The sequence below is a fragment of the Jaculus jaculus genome, chromosome 12 (assembly GCF_020740685.1).
Source record: "Jaculus jaculus isolate mJacJac1 chromosome 12, mJacJac1.mat.Y.cur, whole genome shotgun sequence".
Classification (NCBI taxonomy): Eukaryota; Metazoa; Chordata; class Mammalia; order Rodentia; family Dipodidae; genus Jaculus; species Jaculus jaculus.
This window is the reverse complement of record NC_059113.1, coordinates 98,273,862-98,300,110: the sequence shown is the minus strand read 5'-3', so window position 1 is coordinate 98,300,110 and position 26,249 is coordinate 98,273,862. Positions and strand designations below refer to the sequence as shown.

Sequence of the window (26,249 nt, the reverse complement as noted above, 5' to 3'; positions counted from 1 at the left end):
ATTCCAACAGCGATAAAGCTGTATATGTTTAGCAGGAGTAAATTTACTCTAGTCAGCATAATCTAAATGTGGCTATATGTGCATTGTGCAAAGAACTATATCCCAAGGCATTAAAAACATACAATACGGGCTGGAGAGATGGCTTAGCGGTTAAGCGCTTGCCTGTGAAGCCTAAGGACCCGGTTCAAGGCTCGGTTCCCCAGGTCCCACGTTAGCCAGATGCACAAGGGGGCGCACGCGTCTGGAGTTCGTTTGCAGTGGCTGGAAGCCCTGGCGCGCCCATTCTCTCTCTCCCTCTATCTGTCTTTCTCTCTGTGTCTGTCGCTCTCAAATAAATAAATAAAAAATTTAAAAAAAAAAACATACAATACTTCTTACAGTGGCTCAGCTGCTAAATAACAATACTTTTTTAAACTAGCCTAACACTATAATTTGATGTATTACTTGACTTTTTTTTTTTTTTTTTTTTTTGAGGTAGGGTCTCACTCTAGTTCAGGCTGACCTGGAATTCATTATATAGTCTCAGGGTAGCCTCGAACTCACAGTGATCCTCCTACGAAGTGCTGGGATTAAAGGTGTGTGGCTTTAATCACTGCACCCAGCTTTACTGGACTTTTCAATGGCTCAGCCAGTGAACTTCTGTATATTTATTGTAAGGGAGAAGCCAGAAGTGCCAGAGCTATTTAGTTGAGGCCCCAGAAATATTTTTTTAAAGTCTGGGTAAAAGCATGCCTGGGTATGCACACATGGTGGCTTCTAGAGTCCTTCCTGGCTTTGCTGGACATCATCACGCAGCTTTCTCCATGGGCCTCTGGTTTCATTTTTACCTGCAGTGCTTGTGTGTGAATCTAACAAAAGGTGCTGCCAACTCCACTCCTGACAGCAGAGGGGTGTCCGAGGGTCTCACCTGTAGCAGCCCACACTTGCGCTGTGAGGTCATACACTTAAAGAGACTGGCTTTCTTATGAAACACTACCAGGAAGGATCGTATGGATTTTACTGCCTTGAGGGTTTGATAATGACTGATGGCTCGCAGCCAAGTAGCGAGGAGATTGAACTGAGTTGCTGTGAGGAATGAGGAGAGGAAAGACAGGTATCAAATTCTAGCAGGGTCCTGCTTCTTAGGTTATATTGAAGTGTTAGATTAAGGAACAGGTGGCATAATCTCCCTTGACAGGGTGATATGACCCCGAAATGGGTAAAATGATAGCTCATTGGGTTCTTTGCCTGTGTATTGTTACCTTTTCTAGGCGTGTTCTGCATTTTAACAGGCATAGTGAAATGTAATGATGACAAATTCCCACAGAAGCTCACGTAGTAGTAAGAAGCTTAGCCTGTTTTGTTTTTATTTGATTTCATTTTTTATTTATTTCAAATACCCACAGAAGCTCACGTGGTAATAAGAAGCATAATCTGGTTTGTTTTTATTTTATTTTATTGTTTTTATTTATTTATTTATTTATTTTTGGCTTTTCGAGGTAGGGTCTCACTGTATCCCAGGCTGACCTGGAATTCACTATGTAGTCTCAGGGTGGCCTCGAACTCACAGTGATCCTCCTACCTCTGCCTCCCGAGTGCTGGGATTAAAGGCGTGCACCACCACGCCCGGCTTTTTTTTTTTTTTTTTTGAGGTTCTAGGAACTCAACCCAGTGCCTCCCCATGCTATACCACTGAGCTACACCACCCCCAGCCCATAATACAACTTTGATGATTGAAGTTATTCTGTTGTATCGGTGTCCCCAAAACTACTCCCAAGTGTGATAACTCATTGGAAGGACTCCACATACAGCTATGGGTTTACGTGAGTGCGCACACACATAAATGAGACAGAATCAGCCGGGCATGGTGGCGCACGCCTTTAATCCCAGCATTCGGGAGGCAGAGGTAGGAGGATCGCTGTGAGTTCAAGGCCACCCTGAGACTACATAGTATAGTCAATTCCAGGTCAGCCTTGGCTAAAGTGAGGCCCTACCTTAAATAAAAACCAAACAAAAAGACAGACTTAACAAAGGGAAGAGGCGAATGGGGTTCAGTGTGAAGGAAACCACGTTTAAGCTTCCAAGAATCTCCTGGTACAGTCGCATGGGGTACTTTAATCTGCCTGCACTGACTTAGAACAACATGTATGAATGTTGCCAAGCAAGAAAGCTGATTAGAGACTCATGTCCCAGTGTTGTTTCTGGGGCTTGGTTACCATAGCTACCTCTAGAAATTTGTTTTAAGGTTTGTAATTTTTATTTATTTAGTTATTTATTTAAGAGAGAGAAAGAGGCAGAGAGAGAGGGAGAGAATGGGCATGCCAGGGCATCCAGCCACTGCAAACGAACTCCAGATGCATGCGCCCCTTTGTGCATCTGGCCTACATGGGTCCTGGAGAATCGAAGCAGAATCCTTTAGCTTTGCAGGCAAATGCCTTAACCGCTAGGCCATCTCTCCAGCCCTAGAAAATTTGTAATATTTTTTAATTATTTATTTGAGAGAATGGAAGTAACAAAGCTTCTAGCCACTGCAAACAAACTCCAAATGCATGTGCCGCCTTGTGCATCTGACTTACATGGGTTCTGGGGTCCTTAGGCTTCACAGCAAGTGTCTTAACCTCTAAGGCATCTCTCCAGCCCAGAATTTTTGACATCTGTGAAAATTCCAAATTTCCAAAAGGAAAGCGGATTTCACCATACTCTTCTATGTGTTCTGGAAACGGTGTATATTGTCCTACAGACCAAGTTCCTAGATACCATCTACTGGCACACCTTCAAAGTAGGCCTCTCTAAGGATAAGCTGCTCCAGGCCTACTTTGTCTCCTTTTTCTGCACACCTGTAAATGGGCTAATAGTGCTAAAATCCTGACAGAATCAGCTGAGGAAACACCTTGACCTGTTTTCTAGACAGAGCTCTAGGAACTGTTAGAAAGCTGAAGGTCTAGGGAGGTGGCTAAGTGGTTAAAGGTGTTGGTTCGCAAAGCTTACCAGCGTGGGTTCAATGCCCCAGCATCCACATAAATGTGTGCAAGGTGGTGGATGCCACTGTGATGCCAATGTACCTCAACAGTGGGAGGCAGAGCCAGGAGAACCCGAAGCCTGCAGACCAGCTAATCTGATGTTCAATGCAGTGTGCAAGTTCGTTTGCAGCAGCAAGAGACCCTGTCTCAAAGGAAGTGGAACACAGACATCCTGAAGTTGTCCACTAACCTACACACACACACACGCACACACGCACACACACGCACCATGACAGGCCCTATCCATAGACACCCAAAAGTAAATTTAAAAGTTGAATATACGCTGCTAGGTTTGAGAGAATTCCCACGCCAAAATGATTTCGGAAGAGTTGATTCAAAAGCCAGTTCCTCAGAATTCTGTTAGCATACCGAATAAACATCACTGTATGCAGCTGGTGTCTGAAGGGAAGAAAGAAACAGCTTTGTGCTACAGAAGTCCTTGATAGTCTTTGAACCTGTCAGCTCCTTTCCCTCGTGAAACCTGTTTCTTCCAAGTGGGAGATCGTTTCTCAGATACAAGCAATGGGTGCCAATGCTCAGGCACTGCTTTTTCTCAGATGGCCTCACTGACTATTAAAATTGGAAGCCTCCGGGCTGGAGAGATGGCTTAGTGGTTAAGCACTTGCCTGTGAAGCCTAAGGACCCTTGTTCGAGGCTTGATTCACCAGGACCGACGTTAGCCAGATGCTCAAGGGGCCGCCCGCATCTGGAGTTTGTTTGCAGTGGCTGGACGCCCTGGCGTGCCCATTCTCTCTCTCTCTCTCTCTCAATCTCTCTCTCTCTCTCTCTCTCTATCTATCTATCTGCCTCTTTCTCTCTCTGTCTGTCGCTCTCAACTAAATAAATAAAAATTAATTTTTTAAAAAAAAATTGGAAACCTCCTATCTCAGTAGCCCATCACACCCAGACCAAATATTCCCTATGTCCCTCCCTGCCAGGAGGCCCCTCCTCTCTGCAGTGTGCTCCTAACTAATTCTCCCAGCAGAGTTGAGTGGGTTCCCTTCTTTCCTTGAGTCTGAGGAATCTACAGCCAGGGGAAAGCCTACAAGATGGTGACTGAGTCCGATGATCCCATGCAGCCCTGTGCCTCCCTTAACAACACTTGCCAGTTTCTAAATCAATGTTTGGCAAGCCTGGGTTTTCTCACTCCTTTGAGAATGTTTTCCTGTCTGTGTGAAAAACAGGTTACCTGTCAGGTTGTTTGTGAGAAAATGGAAGTAGAAGATGATCATTTGAACAAATGAGCGTTCTCATTTTTTTTTCAGTGCCCAAACCAGACAGTTTTAGAAATAGCTTTAGCACCATGGTGCTGAGAAGAAGTGACAGAGGAGCGCTCAGCACTGAAACGTCTCTATCACACCTTCCCAGGCTCAGGGTCCATTGCAGAAGAAGTGGCGGAAAGAAATGTAGGCGTCAAAGGAAGGGCGGGAATTCCTTACAATGCACTCTTTCAGGCACAAAATGGACTGGGTATCCGTGACCTCACAGTGCCTGGCACTACTTACATAATAGGAAAGATAATGACATCAAAATAAAAGAGAGACTAATTGAGAGGGGGAAAGGAGAGTTGCAAAGGGAAAAGTGAGTAGGGAGGGAATTATCATGGTTTATTGGATATAATTATGGAAGTTACCAATAAAAATAAAAACTAGCTTTCAGGGCTAGAGAGAGAGCTCAGCTGATAGAGTGCTTGCTTTGCAAGCATGAGGACCTGAGTTCAGTCCCCAGTACCTACATAAAAATACAAATAAACAGGGCTGGAGGAGTGGCCTAGTGGTTAAGGCACTTGCCTGCGAAGCCCAAGGATACTGGTTTGATTCTCCAGGACCCATGTAAGCTTAATTTTTAAAATTTATTTATATGAGAAGGAGAATGGGTGTGCCAGGACCTCTAGCTGCTGCAAAAGGTCCTGGGGAATCAAATCTGAGACCTTAGACTTTGCAGGCAAACACCTTAACCACAAAGCCATCTCTCCAGCTCATCTCTAGGCATTCTTATACATAGACTTTAATTAGCTGGCACTAATTAAATCTAACCATTTTGGTTTTCTCTCATTAAAATAAGTAAGGAATTCACTATTACTGAGATAGGATGTAGTTTAGATGTACACGTATTGTTTCTTTAATATAGGTTAATTATGCTCCTTAATCATAACTAATGAATTAGAAAACATTTAATTATTTTGCAATGGGGAGGGTTGAGTACTCCACCTATTAAGTTCAAAACAACTGAAAAAAAAATTGATAATTGCTAACATTAAGTTACTAACTTTAAGAACTTAAGTAGGGCTGGAGAGATAGCTTAGCAGTTAAGGTGCTTGTCTGTGAAGCCTAAGGACCTAGGTTCAATTCCCCAGTACCTACATAAATCTGGATGCACAAGGTGGTACATGAGTCTGGAGTTCGTTTGGAGTGGCTGGAGGCCCTGGTGCACCCATTCTGTCTGACTCATAATAAATTTTTTAAAAAATTTTGTTTGTTTCATTTTTATTTATTTGAGAGTGACAGAGAGAGAGAGAGAATGGGCACGTCAGGGCTTCCAGCCACTGCATACGAACTCCAGACGCGTGCGCCCCCTTGTGCATCTGGCTAAGGTGGGTCCTGGGAAATCGAGCCTCGAACCAGGGTCCTTAGGCTTCACAGGCAAGCGCTTAACCACTAAGCCATCTCTCCAGCCCTAAATTTTTAAAAATAACTTTTTTTTTAAAGTTCAGTTTCTTCGTCTGTACAATATTACCTGGTGTTGCAGTCAGGTTCGCATTGCTGGTAGAAATCACCCAATCAAGAGCAGCTTATGGGGAAAAGAGGTTTATTTTGGCTTATAGACTCGAGGGGGAAGCTCCACGATGGCATGGGAAAACGATTACATGAGCAGAGAGTGGACATCACCCCCTGGCCAACTTAAGGTGGACAATAGCAACAGGAGAGTGTGCCAAACACTGGCAAGGGGACACTGGCTATAACACCCATAAGCCCGCCTCCAACAACACACTGCCTCCAGGAGGCGTTAATTCCCAAATCTCCATCAGCTGGGAACGTGGCATTCAGAATACCTGAGTTTATGGGGACACCTGAATCCAACCACCACACCTAGTATGGCTTTCTCTGGGAAAACATTCTGTGGAGATGGAAATCCTCCCTTGTATGTGCTGGCTTCTATAATAGCCCCAAGTGGCAGCTGCGTGCTGGACATATCAGTGCCGCTGAGGAACTGGAATTTTTATTTCATTGTAACGTATGAAGTGACACATAGAAGGTTCTCAGCAAATGCTAGCTACTGTGTAAATATTGGACTGATGCTGGTTAATGCATCCGTTTTCTGAGGTCTGCTGACAGCTCTTTCTCATTTCATTAACAGCCCATTACTCTCTGTGGCTCTGTCATGGTAGCTGTTTTCCTGAGGAATCACTACAGTTGTTGCGTTCTTTGGGATCCTAGACTAGATGCTAGTAATGAATTGTTGCTGGGTTTGTTTGTTTTGTTTTGTTTTCCCTAGGTTTACATGAGGATTCACAAAGTCCACCTCCTCTTCCTGCTGAAAAACCTATTGGCAATACTTACAGTATACTATCCGGAAAACTCAGCAATGCTGACAAAACTAGAAACTTGGTAAGTGACCATCGTAGGTTGCGTTTGGTTGAAAATGGAGCTATAAGCTGCTTTTAAATACTCAGTTGCTATATTATTGTACTATTGGCCAGATAAAAAATACTTGTAGAGGGCTGGAGAGATGGCTTAGCAGTTAAGCGCTTGCCTGTGAAGCCTAAAGGACCCTGGTTTGAGGCTTGGTTCCCCAGGACCCATGTTAGCCAGATGCACAAGGGGGTGCACGCGTCTGGAGTTCGATTGCAGTGGCTGGAGGCCCTGGCACACCCATTCTTTGTCTCTATCTGCCTCTTTCTCTCCTCTCTTTCTCTCAAATAAATAAGAAAATAAAATGGATTTTTTTTGTTGTTGTTTTTTTAATATTTTTTATTTATTTATTTGAGAGCGACAGACACAGAGAGAAAGACAGATAGAGGGAGAGAGAGAGAATGGGTGCGCCAGGGCTTCCAGCCTCTGCAAACAAACTCCAGATGTGTGCGCCCCCTTGTGCATCTGGCTAACGTGGGACCTGGGGAACCGAGCCTCGAACCGGGGTCCTTAGGCTTCACAGGCAAGCGCTTAACCGCTAAGCCATCTCTCCAGCCCTAAAATGTTTTTTTAAATGAAAAAACTTTTTATTAGACTCTAATCACTAAGCTTCAAGTGCTTCATGTTATGTTCAATATTTTAAAAGTTCGTGTAGAAGGATTAGGTTCATTTGTGGCACTTTCTTATAAAGTAATCTTGTCCTATACCAATATAATGACATTGTCTTTAAATGATCCTAATACTAAAGTTATTAAACTTTCTCTTTTTTCGTTTTTTTTTCAAGGGAGGGTGTCACTTTAATCCAGGCTAACCTGGATTTTACTATGTAGCCTCAGGGATTTTTCAAATTCACAATCTTACCTCTGCCTCCTGAGTGCTGAGATTAAAGGTGTGTGCCACCATGCCTGGCAAAACTTTCAAAAATATTTGGGAGTAGATTTAGTCAAATTGTCAATTTTATTTAATGTTCTCAAGTAATAACTTTGAGACAATTACTCTAAGAATTTTTAAATCTGAAATTTAAGGAAAAAGTTTTAATTAAAGGGCTGGAGAGATGACTTAGTGGTTAAGGTGCTTGCTTATAAAGCCAAAGGACCGAGGTTTGATTCCCCAGGACCCATGTAATCCAGATGTACAAGGTGGTACATGCGTCTGGAGTTCATTTGCAGTAGCTGGAGGCTATGATGCAGCCATATTATCTCCCCTCCCCCATTTCTCTCTGCTTAAAAATAAATTAATTAATTTTAAAAAATAAAGAGGCCAGGTGTGATGGTGCACACCTTTAATCCTAGCAATTGCAGGCTGAGGTCAGAAGGTTGGTATGAGTTCAAGGCCAGCCTGAGACTGCCTACTGAATTCCAGGTCATTCTGGGCTGAATGAGACCCTACCTTGCAAAACCAAAAAAAAAAAAAAAAAAAAAAAAAAAAAAAAAAAAAAAAACAAGGTGGGGACTGGAAATATGGCTTAGTGCTTAAGGTGCTTTCCTACAAAGCCTAATGATCCAGGTTCCAGTACCCAATACCCACGTAAGCCACATGCACAAGGTGGCCCATGTACCTGGAGTTCATTTGCAGTGGCTGGAGGCCCTGGTGCGCTCATACTTGCCCTCTGCCTCTCTGTGTGTCTATATCCTTCTGCTTGCAAATAAATAAAATATTTTAAAAAATTAAAGACAAATGAATCAATTAAAAAGTAATGCTTTATTATACATTTGTTAAGATGAAATTCAAGGAATGTATTTATTTAATTTCAATCTCAATATTATTTCATCATGAGATTTTAGAATGTTCTAAATACTAAATGATTTTCATGGCTTGTATCAAGAGAAATCAATTTTTAAAGTCTTTAAACCAAATTGTCAGTTCCATTTTTCTAATAGTTTTCAACTGGGCATTAACTGTGCTGATCATACAGGCAAACCCATCTAATCATCTAGTGAAGAGAGATTTCTTTGAAAGAGACATTAAGTTAAATTAGCCAATACCAAGTTAATGAGATTTTTCTGTAGGATGAATTAAAATTTAGTGATCGTTTGTATTTTCAAAGTACTAGGTAATAAATTTCTATTAAAACTGGGCCAAGAGAACCCAAAAGGACATAGTTGTGGTCCTATCCTACTGTATCCCAAGCTTCTGTGTGGGAAAGTTGCTTGAGAAGATTACAGGCTTCTGCTGTTGAGAGGGTGATAAAAGGGAGGGATATGGTGATGAGTTAGTACCCAGTACTTGGAGTGCAATGTAATGGGCTTTACGGATAGCAAAAGTGCAACCAAGAAGTGGATGTGATTACACGCGCTGTTTAGTCGTCCACATTACTTCTGTATTCTAGACAAAAGAAGAAAGGAAGTTAGGGTGAAACATCTGCAAAGCTAATATATCCATTATTGTGTGGCAGTTACCTTCTTGTTGCTGGGACAAAACACCCTACCAGAAGCAGTTTGTGGAAGGAAAGGGTTTCAAAGGGAAGTCTCATCAGGGTGGGGAGGGGGAAGCATGGCATGGTCAGGAAGCTGGTTGACTTCTTCAGATACCAGCTGGGCGGAAGCAGCAAGAGTGAGCTAGCCATAATGGCAAGGGGGCACTGGAGTATACAGCCCCCAGGTCTGACCCAACCCCCTGACACACCTACTCTAGCAAGGCTCCGCCAACCTGGGAACCAAGTAAGAGGCTTCGTCACAAACACAGGAGACTGTGGGGACATTTTACATTCTAACTACCACAGTGCTTCACATGAACATGATGTACACAAGTGCCTGTAGCCACTGAGCCATCTCTCCCACCCAGTGACCATGATGTCAGCTCTATCCTGCACCGTCTACAGAAGTCAGAGCATACAGGGCTTGCTTTCTTTTTCAAAAATTATTATCATTATTATTATTACTGATTTAAAGAGAGAGAGAGAGAGAATGGGTACGCCAGGGCCTCCAGCCACTGCAAACAGACTCCAGATGCATGCAGCACCATGTGCATCTGGCTTATGTGGGCTCCGGGGAGTTGAACCTGGGTCCTTAGGCTTCACAGGTGAGTGCCTTAACTACTAAGCTGTCTTTCCAGCCCTCTTTTTTTCACTACTTTATTGTTTGTTTGTTTTTTTTTACTTTTTATTTATTTATTTGAAAGCGACAGACAAGACAGAGAGAGAAAGAGGCAAATAGAGAGAGAATGGGCACGCCAGGGCCTCCAGCCACTGCAAACGAACTCCAGATGCATGCGCCACTTTGTACACATCTGGCTAATGTGGGTCCTGGGGAATTGAGCCTTGAACTGGGATCCTTAGGCTTCACAGGCAAGCGCTTAACCGCTAAGCCATTTCTTCAGCCGTTCACTACTTAATTTTTATTTATTTATGTGTGTGTGAGAGAGAGAATGGGCACTCCAGCTGCTGCAAATGAACACATGTACCACCTTGTGCATCTGGCTTACGTGGGTCCTGAGAAATTGAACAGGGGTCCTTTGACTTTGCAGGCAAGCAGATTAACCGCTAAGCCATCTCTCCAGCCCCCGTGCTTTCTTAGATGCATATTGTAATACACATGCTGAGTCTGAAGGAAAAGGGAATAAGGAAACAGACCACAGGTTAAGTACTGTGCCTGAAGTCATTACTATGGATATCTGAAATCAAATGTGTACCTGAGAACATTCGTGTTTGAGAATTGTAAGTACTGACTGAATGTCAGAACAGAGGACAGGAGGTGTGGTTGAGTGTTTCTAGAGAGGATCTTGCAGAACAATAAGACATTGTCTCTCCTGTCCAAAAAAGAAGAAAAAGCGCTGTCACAGAGGCTGGGGAGGTGGCTCAACCATTGAAGATGTTTGCATATAAAGGCTGCCAACCTGGGTTCAATTCTCCAGTACCCACATAAAGCCAGAGGCACATCGTGATGCATGTGTCTGGAGTTTGCTTGCAGTGGCAGGAGGCCCTGGAGTGCCCATTCTCCTTCTATGTGTGTCTGTCTTTCTTTCTCATATTTATTTATTTACTTAAAAAATAAGTTGGCCAAATACCATGTTTGCTAGGAAACTTTTCATAAAATGTCATAGGGTCAGGTGACTACATTTGCCAAACTTCGCTGTTTTCACTTAATGATGGGCTGCAGGGTCCCATGAGGAGAAACTGGAGTCATTGTGTCAGAGGAGGCATTTCAGTGTGACCTGTTGCCCATCATGGGAACACAAGACTCTCAGAGCAGCTTCTGAAGAATCTTCTGGACCTGTGGGAGCACCAGGCAATGCCACAGAGCCCATGCCGGAGACCAGAGACATGGCACAGTGTCTGTGGATGGAGAAGGACAAGCTGAGTTTGAACTTCGGTCCTAAGATGCTGGACCAGCTCTTGGGAGAACATCTGTAGAGGCTGCTCAGCAGTTCTAGCCATTCTGACACACGGAAGTGTGGACTTGGGAGAAGCAGCTGTCCTTTGAAAATGCTCCAGATAGCTGGGAGAGTGGGGCGTGATGGTGCATACTTGTAATCTCAGCACTTGGAGAGTCTGAGTCAGGAGGATTGTGAGTTCCAGGCTAGTTCAGACTATATAGCAAGGCCTTACGTGTCTCCAAAAGAAAGAGGAGGTGGAAAGATGGCTCGGCAGTTAAAGGCCCTTGCTGGCAGACTGGATTTGATTTCCTAGTACCTATGTAAAGCCAGATGCACAAAGTGGCACATGCATCTGGAGTTTGTGGTGGCAGGGCACCCATTTTTTTTTTCTCTCTCTCTCAAGTAAATATATATTTTTAAAAAGGGAGGAAGAGGGCTGGAGAGATGGCTTAGTGGTTAAGCACTTGCCTGTGGAGCCCAAGGACCCCAGTTCAATATTCAATTCTCAAGTGTCGGGTGGGGAGGGAGGGAATTACCATGGGATATTTTTTTATAATCATGGAAAATGTTAATAAAAATTAAAAATTTTAAAAAAAATTCAATTCTCCAGGACCCACGTAAGCCAGATGCACAAGGTGGCACATGCATCTGGAGTTCCTTTGCAGTGGCTGGTAGCCCTGTCGTGCCCATTCTCTCTCTCTCCATGCCTATTTCTCCATCTATTACCCTCAAATAAATAAAGAAAGAATAAAAGAAGAAAGAAAGGAAGGAAGGAAGAAAGTCCTGAAGAACTATTCTGAAATTAAAGTACAATTTCAATGTAGGTGATCAAAACAATAGCATTTGTGAGGACAACAGAAGCAGGAAGACCAAGTTTGCCAGAGACTGGAATGCTTAGCCAAGCCTATCAAATGCCAGGTTCATGGATGTCAAAACTAGGAAAACAAACTACAAAAGAGCAAATGAAATTCAGAAAGACTTCAAAGTATGTGTGTAAAATTGAAGAGGAGGAAATCCTTAATGAGTAATCTTCATTACTATTCAGAGATTGCCAACAGAACCTGGGCACAAGCCCAGACCTGAGTAAACACTTAGGCAGTGGCTGTGCAAGGACTCCTCCTCTGTGTCTGGAGTATGTCACCTATCACAGTGCCTTATGGCATGTGCCTCACATCCCTGATGAACTGGCATATACTGCCTTTTTTATTCTGGCTTCAAGTTTGCTCACTGTGGAAAACTGGGAAATTATACTTAAAAGTCAGTCAGGAACGCGCCTGAATTTGGTTGTCAGAAGCTACGTGAGAAGTCCAGGCAGGATGGACGGCCCCCGTAATCAGGCACGGGGGAAACGGACAGGTGGATCCCTGGAGCTCACTGGCTAGCTAGCTTGGCTGACTTCTTGGCGAGCTCCAAGCCACTGAGACCCTAACTCATAAAGAGATAGATGGAAAGCTGGTGCGGTTTTGCACTCTTTTGATGCGAGCACTCGGGAGGCAGAGGCAGGAGGATCGCTGTGAGTTCAAGGCCAGCCTGGACTACAGTGAGACCCTACCTTGCCAACACCAAAAAAAAAAAAAAAAAAAGAAAAAAAGGTAGATGAAATACCTGAAACCCGAGGTGGTCCTCAGGCCTCCACACACATGTCCCCGTACATATATAAATACAAGTCAAATAAATAAAGTTTTCCACAAAAAAAAAAAACAAAAATACCACTGCTAGGTTGGAGGTATAACTGCATGCAAATAAATAAAACAAGACAAAACCTTCATCCAGGAAAACTACAGTTAATATTTAGTCCAAAATTACCACTATATGTTACATATTTATTCTGGTACATCATTTATGCCGTTCCATGTCAAAGCTGTACTAGTTGTTAAGGCATTTGGTAACTAACTACTTTTGAAAAGATAAATAAAATAAAAAATTTTCTCCCTTCCTGCTTGCTTCAATTTTAAAGATGACAAAAAAAGAGAAATATATTTTATCATAGCAATATTGTCAAAAAGAATTACAGGCAGCAGCATATTTATAAGGCATGGATTATATTCTAGAATACTGCAGGGTTTATGAGCTGGTGGCTTGCTTCACTACATTAACTGATCTCATTAGTGAAACCAAGTTTTAAGGGCAAGCTTAATTTGTTTTTAAAAATGAGGTTTTTAAAACATTGAAACATGTTTAAATTATCATAGTTATTGGCAATTAATCACTTGGTATTTAAGGGAAAGTTATAAGTAGGATGAATTTTAAATCAGGAAACTAAGTTTTAACTCATTTATAAGAAGGATGGAAACAGTTGGAATTTGCCCCCAAATTCCCAACCTATAATTAAAATCCCTTCATAAGATAAATACTTTTAATTGTAAAAGGCTAGCAATTTTTCCTCTCGAGGTATTGAGAAAATATTATTTCTTGGGTGTCATGTTGGGGTCTTTAAAAGTAGAAAAGAGAGGCTGGAAAGATGGATCAGCAATTAAGGCACTTGCCTGTAAAGCCTAACAACCAGAGTTTGATTCCCCAGGACCCACACAAAGGCAGATGCACAAAGTGGTGGATGCATCTTAAGTTTGCAGGGCTAAAGACTCTGGCACACCCATTCTGTCTGTAGCTGGCCATGGTTGCACACATCTTTAATCCCAGCGCTCAGGAGGCACAATTAGGAGGATCACTGTGAGTTCAAGTCCACCCACAGACTACATAGTGAATTCCAGGTCAGCCTGGGCTAGAATGAGACCCTATCTTGGAAAACCAAATTTAAAAAAAAAAAAGCAGAAAAGAAAAAGTATGCCTTGGTAGGAAAAATCTCAATTCTGATTTTAAAAAAGGAATTAAAGAGTACACTCCCCTCACCTTCTCCCTCCTCCCACCTCCCTCCCCTGCAAAAAAAAAAAAAAAAAAAAAAAAAAGGAAAAAAAAAAAGAAAAGAAACAGACATTTTGGACTTGAGATCATTTAGTGTCCCACCCAAAAGGAGATCTGAAAATATTTCCCATGTGCTATATTGATTTCCCAATCCTTGACCTGTAACATTTCTGGAAAACCTACTTAAATGGGACAGCCTGAGTCCCTGCCCTTGTGGAAGTCTCCCTATTAATGTCACTCTTCATGTTCTCTTACCAACTAAGATAGAACAATTCGGCTATACCTGTCTTTCATCTTTCAAATTATTGCCCCATGCTCTTCCCTACAAAATTCCTCTCAGGGATGGGGAGACAGTTCAGCAGTTAAAGGCACTTGCTTGCAAAGCTTGCTGGCCTAGATTCAATTCCCCAGGGCCCATGTAAATCCAGATGCAAAGTAGTGCACTCATCTGTGATCCCAATGCGCTAATGACAATGGGAGGCAGCGCCAGCAGAATCTGAAGTTCCTTTGCAATAGCAAGAGACCCTGTTTCTTTAAAAAAAAAAAAAAAGAGTGGGCCATTGAAGTTGTCCTCTGATCTTCACATGCATGATCATAGACAGAATAGATATAGACAGACAGACAGATACATGATAAATAATTCTCGGTGATTCTACCTGTTGGCTGTAGTAGCATAAGTGCTCATCTTTCCTAGAATTTTTTTCTCTTACATAACTTTCTTTCAGGCCACCACTTGAGCCTTTTTTTTTTTTTTAATTTAATTTATTTATTTGAGAGAGAATGGACACACCAGGGCCTCTAGCCACTACAAATGAACTCCAAACATAGACGCCACTTTGTGCATCTGGCTTATGTGGGCACTAGGGAATCAAACCTGGGTTCTTAGGCTTCATAGGCAAGTGCCTTAACCGCTAAGCCATCGTTGCAGCACCCCCCTTTTTATATATATATTTTTTAAATATTTTTTGTTCATATTTTATTTATTTATTTGAGAGCGACAGACACAGGGAGAAAGACAGATAGAGGGGGAGAGAGAGAATGGGCGCGCCAGGGCTTCCAGCCTCTGCAAACGAACTCCAGACGCGTGCGCCCCCTTGTGCATCTGACTAACGTGGGACCTGGGGAACCGAGCCTCGAACCGGGGTCCTTAGGCTTCACAGGCAAGCGCTTAACCGCTAAGCCATCTCTCCAGACCGCTTTTTTTATTTTTTAAACCATTTTTATTTATTTATTTTCAAGCAGAGAGAAAGAAAGGAGACAGAGAGAATGGGCACACCAGGACCTCCAGCCACTATGAACACCAGATACATGCACCACTATGTACATCTGGCTTTACATGGGTGCTGGGGTATCAGACTTGGACCATTAGCCTTTGCAGGCAAGCACCTTAACCATTAAGCCATTCCCAGCCTTTTTTTTATTAGGTAGGGTCTCACTCTAGCCCAGGCTGACCTGGGATTCACCATGTAATCTCAGGCCGGTCTTGAACTCACAGCATTCCTCCTACCTCTGCCTCCTGAGTGCTGGGCTTAAAGGTGTGTACCACCATGCCCGGCTACCCTTGAACTCTTTTATTTTTTGTTTTAATGTTCCTAATCCTTTTAATTCACAGCTCACTACTTAGTATGGAAATTATCCAGGGAGGAGATCTGTTTGTTCAAAGCCGAACAAACGACACTTCTCTCCCTATGTGTGTTTAAACCCAGGAACAGTTTGCTTTCTACGTGTAATTGGAATGAAGAAACACATACCTCTGTTAATTCCCTGCAGGGCAGGCTGATTGTCACCATGTGATTGCCATGGTGTACACATGATCCCATAATGGCACTGGGAGCCTCGCCTTGCCTTGCAGGACCGTCGTCAGGCTCTGGGCCTCTTCAGGGACATCATGTTTCCCCCCCCCCCTCCACATTTTTGCCTGGACTGTCTTTGTTGTTGTTGATTTTTATGGTGCTGGGGTCTGAAACTCAAGTCTTGTGTATGTTAGGCAAGTGCCCTGTTACTATTTGAAGCACATCCCCACCTTCACCAGGATTGGATATGGCCAATTTGGGCAGGACTGAGTCATTAATTAATAATTGTTTAACACAGCGAGCTCTCTTCAGCTATTTTCTACAACCCAGTAACATTCCCACTTACAGACCCAGCCAAAAATAAACGTGGTGGCGCACGCCTTTAATCCCAGCCCTCGGGAGGCAGAGGTAGGAGGATTGCTGTGAGTTCGAGGCCACCCGGAGACTACATAGTGAATTCCAGGTCATCCTGGGCTAGAGTGAGACCCTACCTCGGGGGGGGGGGGGTTGAAGTTCCTCTTGAGAAGCTCTTGTTTTCATTAGTCTTGACTAAAAATCCCCCTGTGATGCTTACAGGAGCCGGAGCTCGCTGGTGAATCAGGAGGCTTTGTGAGAGGACCTCCCAGGTTGCCACCGAGGTAGGTAAAGTGTGGGAAAAGCTAAAGAAAAAGTAATGGCTTGCAGGCCTACTTCTTGTTCTGTCATCCCCACAGAGATGGCTGTGAGCCACAGATACTCTTTTAGAGAGAAATTCACAAATTTGCCAGGGCCAATTAGTCTGCTTATGACAGCAGGTTACGGGAATCTCTGACCCTTTTTCCTTTTAACACAGTCCAAAACCTTACAGAGTGCACACATGGGTCTCTTACTTTTCCTCAAGTAAATAAACAGGACAACTTTGCAAACCTAAAGTAACCCCATACCTAAAGTAATCCCATTTCTGGAATATACACACACCAACATCCTCCCGGTTGGCCAGGGTAGGCCTGGCTTTCAGCTTTCCTAAAGAGAGACAGGCTTTGTGAACTCAGAGGTGACCTGCCTCTCAACTCCAGAGCTGCACGAACACAAGGCTGTAATGCTTTCAGAAGGCATCGTTATGTTGAAATTTGTATCTATTTAGGGATTTAGGGAAGGCTTTCAAAGTGAGTTTTCCCATCCCATTTTCAGAACTGACTTCCTCTTTGTTAATCTAAGAGTTTTAATGGTAACTTTGATGTCATGAGCATTAGGGGACTTGGATGTTCTTTTTCTAATCACATGAAAGACTCCAGCACACATGCTTGTGCGCACACACACACACACACACACACACGCACACGCCTGATCTCCTCTTACAAGCTTTGCATCTCAGACTGTGGTGGAAAGTACTTAGTTTCTTGAAATAAGTCATAGTGTGTTTTAAGAGCAGTTCGGGCCTTCAAGAGCTTATGACATTAAATTCTTGTTTATCTTGAACTAATGAATGCTTAGTGCAAGATAAGTGGGAGCTGGAACATCATGGCATCTTCTCTGGTAATTTAATGTCTAATGCTACAGTCATTTGCTCAGAAGCAGCACAGTCTGCAGGCTTCAGTAAATTGTATTCCACTAATGGAAAATCTGTGTGTGTGTGTGTGTGTGTGTCTGTGTGTGTGTGTGTGTGTGTCTGTGTGTGAAGGTGTAAGAAAAGTGATAACCAGGCTGGGGATATGGCTCCCCAACAGGTAAAGGTACTGGCATGGCAAGCATGCCAGCCCAGGTTCGATTCCTCAGTACCCACATAACGATAGCTGCACAAAGTGGCCCATGTGTTGAGTTCGTTTGCAGTGGCAAGAAACCCTGGCATGCCCATTCTTATTCTCTCTCTGTCTCTTCCTCTGTCAAGTAAATAAATAATCAAGCAGGAAAAGAGAGACCAGAACCCATTCTTTTTGTTTGTTTGTTTGTTTTTATTAATTAATTTGAGAGAGACAGAGAGAGAAAGAGGCAGAGAGAGAGCAAGAATGGGTGCACCAGGGCTTCCACTGCAAACAAACTCCAGACATAAGCGCCCCCTTGTGCATCTGGCTAACGTGGGTCCTGGGGAATCAAGCCTCGAACCGGGGTCTTTAGGCTTCACAGGCAAGTGCTTAACCGCTAAGCCATCTCTCCAGCCCAGAACTCATTCTTATTCTTATTCTTTCTCTCTTTCTCTCTGTCAAATAAATAGTGGAGCTGGAGAATTGGCTTAGCGGTTAAGGCACTTGCCTGCAAGGCCAAAGGGCCCAGATTCAATTCCCCAGGACACACATAAAGCCAGATGCACAAGGTGGCGCATGGGTCTGGAGTTTGTTTACAGTGGCTAAATGCTCTGGTTTGCCCATTCTCTCTTTCTCTCTCTTTAATAAATGAAATAAAATAAATTATTTAAATAAATAAATAAGAGAGACCACAGCCCAGCCGTGATCACGACACTGACTCATGGTTCCACATTCCCATTCAGGCCTGTCCATGGAAAAGTCACCCCAACTCCAAGACCTCCTCCCAAAGGAGCCCCTGAGAGACCACCTCCCCCCAGACTTTCCACGACCAAAACGTCAAGTAAAAAACTGCTTTTTAATCGATCATCTTCAGACATGGACCTTCAGAAAAAGCAAAGTCACATGGTGTCAGGACTGTCCAAAGCCAAGAGTCAAGTGTTTAAAACTCAAGATCCGGTGCTGCCCCCTCGCCCTCAACCTGGACACCCTCTCTACAGGAAATACATGGTAAATTTGGCTTAGAAAAAAAAAAAAATGTTTGTGGTTGGCCGGGCATGGTGGTGCATAGCTTTTAATCCTAGCACTTGGAAAGGAGAGGTTGGAAATGAGTTCAAAGCCGGGCTGGGACTGCAACTTGCGTTTACCCTGCAGGGGGCGGGGCAGGGTACCAATAAATATGTTGGTGGTTAAGAAATTTGTCCTAAGGTAAGACCCATGATCCTTAGGAAAAGGTGATAAAACTGCCTGTGGGATTATTCCTTGACTCAGGGGCTTTAGATACGCAGGTCACAACACAACCTATAGGTCTTCAAAACAGGGTGTCATTATTAGAATTTCAGGGAAAGAGAGTGCAGGCAGTTGGGGATTGTAACTCGCTGTCCATTTGACCAGACAGCTCTGGAAAAACCTGAGATACCAGGAGACTAGCTGACAGATACTATAGTTTATCTCTTGATATAGTTTGTATCCTGCAGCTGCCTGGTCTACCCAGTAACATTTAAAATGTAGTCAAAATTACATTTTTATTAAGATGGATGGGTTTTCTTACATTTTTCTTATTTGTAAACTTGATTATTATGGTCCATTTAATGGCTGCTAGTTAAAAAAATATATCAATAATTGAGATAGTTAAGATATTAATTTTGTTCTTTTGGATGTTTTTCAAATTACTTTTGCCTGCATTTCCCACAGATGAAAAACAGCTAATGTGCTCTCTGGTCATGTTAACCTGGGAAAAAAAAAAAAAGTAAAAGAATTAGAATAAAAAGGGAACAGGGGCTGGAGAGATGGCTTAGCAGTTAAGGCACTTGCCTGAGAAGCCTAAGGACCTAGATTCGATTCTCCAGGTCCCACATTAACCAGATGCACAAAGTGGCACATGCATCTGGAGTTTGCTTCCTCTAGAGGCCCTGGCTTACTCAATCATTCTCCTTCTCCCTCTCTCCTTACAAATAAATAAAATATTTTATTATTTTTTTTAAATTTTTTATTTATTTATTTGAGAGTGACAGACACAGAGAGAAAGACAGATAGAGGGAGAGAGAGAGAATGGGCGCGCCAGGGCTTCCAGCCTCTGCAAACGAACTCCAGACACGTGCGCCCCCTTGTGTATCTGGCTAACGTGGGACCTGGGGAACCGAGCCTCGAACCGGGGTCCTTAGGCTTCACAGGCAAGCGCTTAACCGCTACGCCACCTCTCCAGCCCAAATATTTTATTTTTTAAACATTTTTAAGTGTTTTATTTTGAGAGGGAGAAAGAGGCAGAAAGAGAGAGAAAAAGAGAGAATGCACGCACCAGGACCTTCAACCTACTGTAAACAAATTCCCTTGTGTGCATGTGTGCCATTGTGTGTGCTTGCATCAGTACGTCTGGCTACATGGGACCTGGATTGAACATAAGTTTTAGGTAAGCAAGTGCCTTAACTGCTAAGCCATCTCTCCAGCCCTAAATAAAATATTTTTAAAAAAATAAAAGGCGGGCTGGAGAGATGGCTTAGCAGTTAAGTGCTTGCCTGTGAAGCCTAAGGACCCCGGTTCGAGGCTCGGTTCCCCAGGTCCCACGTTAGCCAGATGCACAAGGGGGCGCACGCGTCTGGAGTTCGTTTGCAGTGGCTGGAGGCCCTGGCGTGCCCATTCTCTCTCCTTCTATCTGTCTTTCTCTCTATGTCTGTCGCCCTCAAATAAACAAATAAAAAATGAACAAAAAAGTTAAAAAAAATGTCTTAAAAAAAATAAAAAAATAAAATAAAAGGCAAAAATTAATTTAAAAAGTGATTTTTACTTTAGACCATTCAGGTGACTTTAAGATTTTTATATTAGTACATATGAATTATATGTAATAATGGGGTTCCCTATGACATTTTCATATGTATGTTTATGTGCTTTGATCATATTAACTCTCCATTATGTGTTTTGTTTTGTTTTGCTTTTGGAGGCAGGGTCTTACTCTGGCCCAGGCTGACCTGGAATTCACTATGTAGTCTCAGGGTGGCCTCGAACTCACAGTGACCCTGTGGTGGTTTGATTCAGGTGTCCCCCATAAACTTAAGTGTTCTGAATGCTAGGTTCCCAGCTGATGGAGATTTGGAAATTAACACCTCCTGGAAGCAGTGTATTGTTGGGGGCAGGCTTATGGATATTGTAGCCAGTGTCCCCTTGCCAGTGTTTGGCACACTCTCCTGTTTGCTACTGTCCACCTTGTGTGGGCCAGGGATGATGTCCACCCTGCCATCGTTTCCCCTACCATCGTGGAGCTTCCCCTTGAGCCTATAAGCCAAAATAAATCCTTTTTTCCCACAAGCTGCTCTTAGTTGGGTGATTTCTACCTTCAATGCCAACCTGACTGAAACAGACCCTCCTACCTCTACCTCCCAAGTGCTGGGATTAAAGACATGTGCCACCACACCCGCTATCCATTAAACTTTTGTTAGCTCTCTTTTGAGAAGGGGAAGGATAAGAAGGAAATAAAATAGTCATAACCATTGAAATGGATAAAGGTTATTTTACAGCCTTCTGACTAAGATCAAGTGTCACTGATGAAACTTTAATTGCCAAAACCCAAGGGATAATAGATTCTCTGGGGTGGATACCTTGCAGTAGTTTGTATGTATGGAGTAGTAATTCTTAGCCAGGCGGTTCAGAACACTACACACACACAAAGAGAGAGAGAGGGAGAGAGATAGAGAGAGAGAGAGATAAAGAGAGAGAGAATATAAAACATTTAAGGAACTCAAAGAAAGTAAGTAATACATTCAAAACAATTTTGCATTTAGGGCCCTGGGGCTTATCTTAGTGGTAGAATGATTGCTTAGTATGTGCAAGGCCCTGGGCTTGTTCCCCAGCACTGGAGAAGTCAATAAATAAAATAAACACAATAGGCTGGGCATGGTGATGGTGCGGCTCATGCACGCCTTTAATCCCAGCACTAGGGAAACAGAGGTAGGAGGATCGCTGTGAGTTCAAGGGCAGCCTAAGACTACATAGTGAATTCCAGGTCAGCCTGGGCTAGTGAGACCCTACCTTAAACAGCAAAGCAAAGCAAAACAAAACAAAACAAAAACAAACCAACCACAGAGTATTTAGGTATGTCTCTGTAAGGGTTATAGGTTTGACTTCTGGCCAAGCATAAACGGTCACAGCTTTTTCTCTGTAATGATTCAGCACTCCTGATAAAGTGGCCTGTGTGCACCTGCGTTGATGATGGATCGCGCCTGTGTGGGCACGCATGGATGAGATTGCTGTCTGGAGTGCGCATGCGCCATCCTCCCTATATAGCCTAGTGAACCTGGACTAAACACTGCGCTGCTCTGGCCTTGCACCCTGGTGTCTGCCAATGGCTGCTCCCCAGGCCTTCTCTAGCTGAGCCCACCTCCTCAACAACCTCCCCACACACACACCTCCTCCCCCCCCCCCCCCCGCCGAGCTACCGGCACCTGACAGTCTCAGTATGAAATAAACCCTTAAAACTATCGTTTTTCCATGGCTACCCCACTATTAAATTCCCACCAGTAGGGTAGGCGAGATGGCTCAGCAGCTAAACTTGCTCACTGGCAAAGCCTGATGGCCCAGGTTCACTTCTCCAGTAGCCCCATAAAGCCAGATGCACAAAGCGGCTCATGTGTCTGGAGGCCCTGGCACACCCATGCTCGTTCATTTTCATGCTTTCCCTCTCCCTGCCTGCAAACATAGGAATCAGAATCTTTTCAAATTTTCCGCCAGTGATCTGTTTAAGTCAGAAACTCTGGGACTATGTGAAAATGTAGAAAAGAGATGACTCAGCCCAGGCTGCCAAGGCCACGCACCCCATGTCTCTCCTCCTGGGTGATCCTTTCCCGTGTTCTAAGTGACTTTGTGTCACTCATTTCCCCAGTGTTCCTTCTATATTTCATATAGAATATATACATACATTATATAAAATCTTTTTCTCAAATAAAATTTTAATAAATAAATTAACTAAAAGCTCCAATAGCCTATCAGGTTTTAGGGGGCAACCTTTTTGAGAACCCAGAATAGAAGAGGGGCCTTGGTAGGCTCTGAGGTCAGGTGCTGAGCATGTATGACTGCCAGTGGACTTGGCAGATCTTCCCTATGGAACCAAACTTCCTGGGTTGCGATTGCGAAAGGGAACTTTAGGCCCCATTCACCCTTTATTATCCTGGGGGCTCAGCCCCACCGCCTGTGAACCTGAATGGCCTTGGACATAGCTGGCCTGCTCAAGAGCCTGGGTGCTGGAGGGGTTGCACTCATCCCTGACTGATCAGCACTGTGTGAGGTTATTTGACTGTGAACAATTCTTTTATTGGTTTATCTTTAAGCTGTCGGTGCCTCATGGAATTGCCAATGAAGACATTGTCTCACAGAACCCGGGAGAACTCTCTTGTAAGGTAAAGCAGAACTCCTTCTTGACTGACCCCTGTTTGAAACTAACTAACTAAATAAATAATAAATAAATAAACATGCCGGGTGTGGTGGCGCACACCTTTAATCCCAGCACTCAGGAGGCAGAGGGAGGAGGATCGCCGTGAGTTCGAGGCCACCCTGAGACTACATAGTGAATTCCAGGTCAGCCTGGGCTAGAGTGAGACCCTACCTCGAAAAACAAAACAAAACAAAACAAAAAAACTCACTGGCCTCTGTTCCTCCTGTTACACATTATTAAATGCTTTAGGCTCCAAAGATTAACACATGGAAAAGCAATAATGTTTTATTAAACAATAAGTGCTTCAGAGAGAGAGGGGTGTTGTACCTTACAGCGTGGGGACGTACTTGTGATCCTGAAGCAGACTGAGGATAACTACTTGGAATGCCAGAAGGGAGAGGACACAGGCAGAGTTCACCCGTCCCAGGTGAAGGTCGTCACTCCGCCGGAGCAGCCGCTCAGAAGCCGACCCGACGTAAGGAATTAACATTAACGGCGTCCGGCCCCGATCCCTCAAGGCAGCACAGTTCACAGGACCACTCACTGTATCTCGTACTTGGGCTTCTTTCTTTGTTCTCATTAGCACAGTCACTCTAACCAGAACAGAAATAACAGCAGCATTTTACTCCATTTTCTTTTTAGAATAAATTACTTCTAGGAGACTCGACACTGCTGCCTAACCCTTTGATACACTGCGTATAGCATGTTTTTTTGACCTCTTCACATCATGCTAGCTGCTAGGAACCAGAACACTTGTTCATAGATTTTATTTATTTAGTTATTTATTGTTTTTAAAAATACTTTTCATTTGTATTTACTTATTTGAGATAAACAGAGAGAGAGAGAGAATGGAGTGACCAGGGCTTCCAGCCACTGCAATGAACTCCAGATGCATGCGCCACCTTGTGCCTCTGGTTTACATGGGACCTGGAGAATCAAACCTGGGTCCTTTAGCTTTGTAGGCAAGTGCCTTAACCACTAAGCCATCTCTCCAGCTCCCCTACCCTTTTTGAAACAAGGTCTTACACTAGCCCAGGCTAACCTGGAACTCACTCTGTAGTCCCACATTGGCCTTGAACTCACTCAGCTCACACCAGTCCTGTTATCCCCTGCCTCCCAAGTTCTGGGATTCAAGACATGCACCACCACACCTGGCATGAATTTTCTTTCTTAATTATTTATTTATTTATTTGCAAGGGGGGGGGGTGTATGGCCATGCCAGGGCCTCTTGCCATTCACTGCACAGGAACTCCAGATACATGTGCCCCTTTATGCATCTGGTTTTATGTGAGTACTGGGGGATTGAACTTGGGCCAGCAGACTTTGCAAGCAAGTGCCCTTTAACTGCTGAACCATATTCCCAGCCCTTACTCATGAATTTTCAACTGGGAAAGCTGTTTAGTATCTAAATGCAACCTATTTACCAAAGCACCGGAGGTTAGTTTTCAAGCAGAATGAATAATTACTTTAAAAATTATTTTATCTTAAAAGGAGACCTACAAAAGCTGATATAAAAGGACACTTCCCTTTAAGATATAAGCATAAGAAGCAAGAGAGATGGCCCAGACATTAAAGGCACTTGTTCACAAAGCCTGTTGCCTGAATTTGATACCCCAGTACCTATGTAAACCCAGATGCACAAAGTGCTCTGTGCAGCTGGAGTTTGTTTGCAGTGGAAAGTGGCCCTGGTGCACCCATTTTCTCTCTCTCACATAAGTAAAATACATTTTAAAAGATGTAAGCATAATATAGCCAGGTGTGATGGTGCACACCTATTATCCAAGCACTCAGAAAGTAGAGGCAGGAGTTCAAGGTCATTCTAAGCCAAGTGGTAAGTTTGAGGTCAGCCTGTATCAAAAAAAAAAAAAAAATTAAGTAAGTTTAATATAAACCTTATTCCTGTGGTTTCAGCTTATTAAAGAATGAAATGCAGCCAGGCATGGTGGCGCATTCCTTTAATCCCAGCACTTGGGAGGCAGAGATAGGAGGATCACCATGAGTTCGAGGCCACCCTGAGACCACATAGTGAATTCCAGGTTAGCTTGAGATAGAGTGAGAACCTACCTCGAAAAAATAAATAAATAAATAAATAAATAAATAAATAAATAAATAAATAAATAAATAAAAGAGTGAAATGCAATCCAAAATCTCAAGTCACATTTTAGGCCTGACAAATGTGTGGATCCTCACTGCAAAGGGCTGAACCCAGACCTCACTGATGCTGGACTGGAGCTCTGCACTGAGCTGTACCCCAAGCCCTTGTCCTATTTCTAGAAGAGTTTCTTAAGTTATTCAGTAAAGCGTTCACTATCTGTTAGTTCATATAATATAAATGAAAAATAATAGCCACCAATCATTCAACCCAAGTAAAGAATTTGGTTGGCCATTCCTCCTACTTGTCGTGATCTCATCTAATCCTTTCTTGTTAGAAGTCAATGTATGGGCTGGGAAGATGGCTTAGACCTTAAAGTCTACCAGCCTGGGTTTGATTCCCCAGTACCCACATAAAGCCAGATGCACAGTGGCACATGTCTCTCGAGTGTACTTGTGGTATTGTGGTATGGTGTTTTCTCTCTCTCTCTCTCTCTCTCTCTCTCTCTCTCTATATATATATATATATATATATATATGTGCTTACAAATAAATAATTTTTTTAAAGAAGTCAATTTATCTTCTGGAGTTTGCGAAAAAAAAACTAAAAGGACAAAGCCAGGCATGGTGGCACATGCCTTTAATTCCAGCACTAGCAAGGCAGAGGTAGGAGGATCCCTGAGAGTTCGAAGCCACCCTGAGACTCCATAGTGAATTCCAGGTCAGCCTGGGGTAGAGTGAGACCCTGCCTCGCAAAACAAACAAAAACAAACAAAAAAAAGGGGGGGAGGGAGGGAAGAAAGAAAGAAGAATGGGCACACCAGAGCCTCTAGCCACTACAAACAAACTCCAGATCTGGCTTATGTGGGTACTGGGAAATTGAACCTGGGTACTTATGCATCACAGGCAAGCGCCTTAACTGCTAAACCATCTCTCCAGCCCTTCTTTCCTTTATATATATATATATATATATATTTTTTTTTTTTTAAGTTATCTTTTGAGAGAGAGAAAGAAGCAGAGACAGACAGACAGAGACAGATACAGAATGGGCATGCCAGGCCTCCAGCCACTGCAAACGAACTCTAGACACATGCGCCATCCTGTGCATATGGCTTACATGGGCCCTGGGGAATCAAACCTAGGTCTTTTGGCTTTGCAAGCAAGCACCTTAACCGCTAAACCAGCTCTCCAGCCCCTTTATTTCCTTTTCAAAGCTAACTGGTTTCATTTTGTTTTACTTGCTCACTTTAAAGACAAAATACTGGGCTGGAGAGCTGGCTTAGCAGTTAAGGCATTTGCCTGCAAAGCCTAATGACCTAGGTTCAATTCCCCAGGACCCACATAAGCCAGATGTACAAGGAGGCGCACATGAAAGGAGTTAATTTGCAGTGTCTAGAAGCTCTTGTGTACCCATTCTC

At 43.4% G+C, this 26,249-nt stretch overlaps 1 protein-coding gene across 3 annotated transcripts in view; it reads left to right on the top strand.

Annotated features, from left to right (window-relative positions):
• Positions 1–26,249, top strand: part of Sh3d19 (SH3 domain containing 19) — a 203,679-nt gene that overhangs the window by 158,208 nt on the left and 19,222 nt on the right. For all 3 annotated transcript variants that reach the window (XM_045130990.1, XM_045130988.1, XM_045130989.1), the window contains 5 exons: positions 6,495–6,607; positions 16,177–16,238; positions 18,065–18,329; positions 22,637–22,705; positions 23,075–23,215. In XM_045130990.1, coding sequence (XP_044986925.1) covers positions 6,495–6,607; positions 16,177–16,238; positions 18,065–18,329; positions 22,637–22,705; positions 23,075–23,215 — 650 coding nt within the window. The remainder of the gene's footprint in view (positions 1–6,494; positions 6,608–16,176; positions 16,239–18,064; positions 18,330–22,636; positions 22,706–23,074; positions 23,216–26,249) is intronic.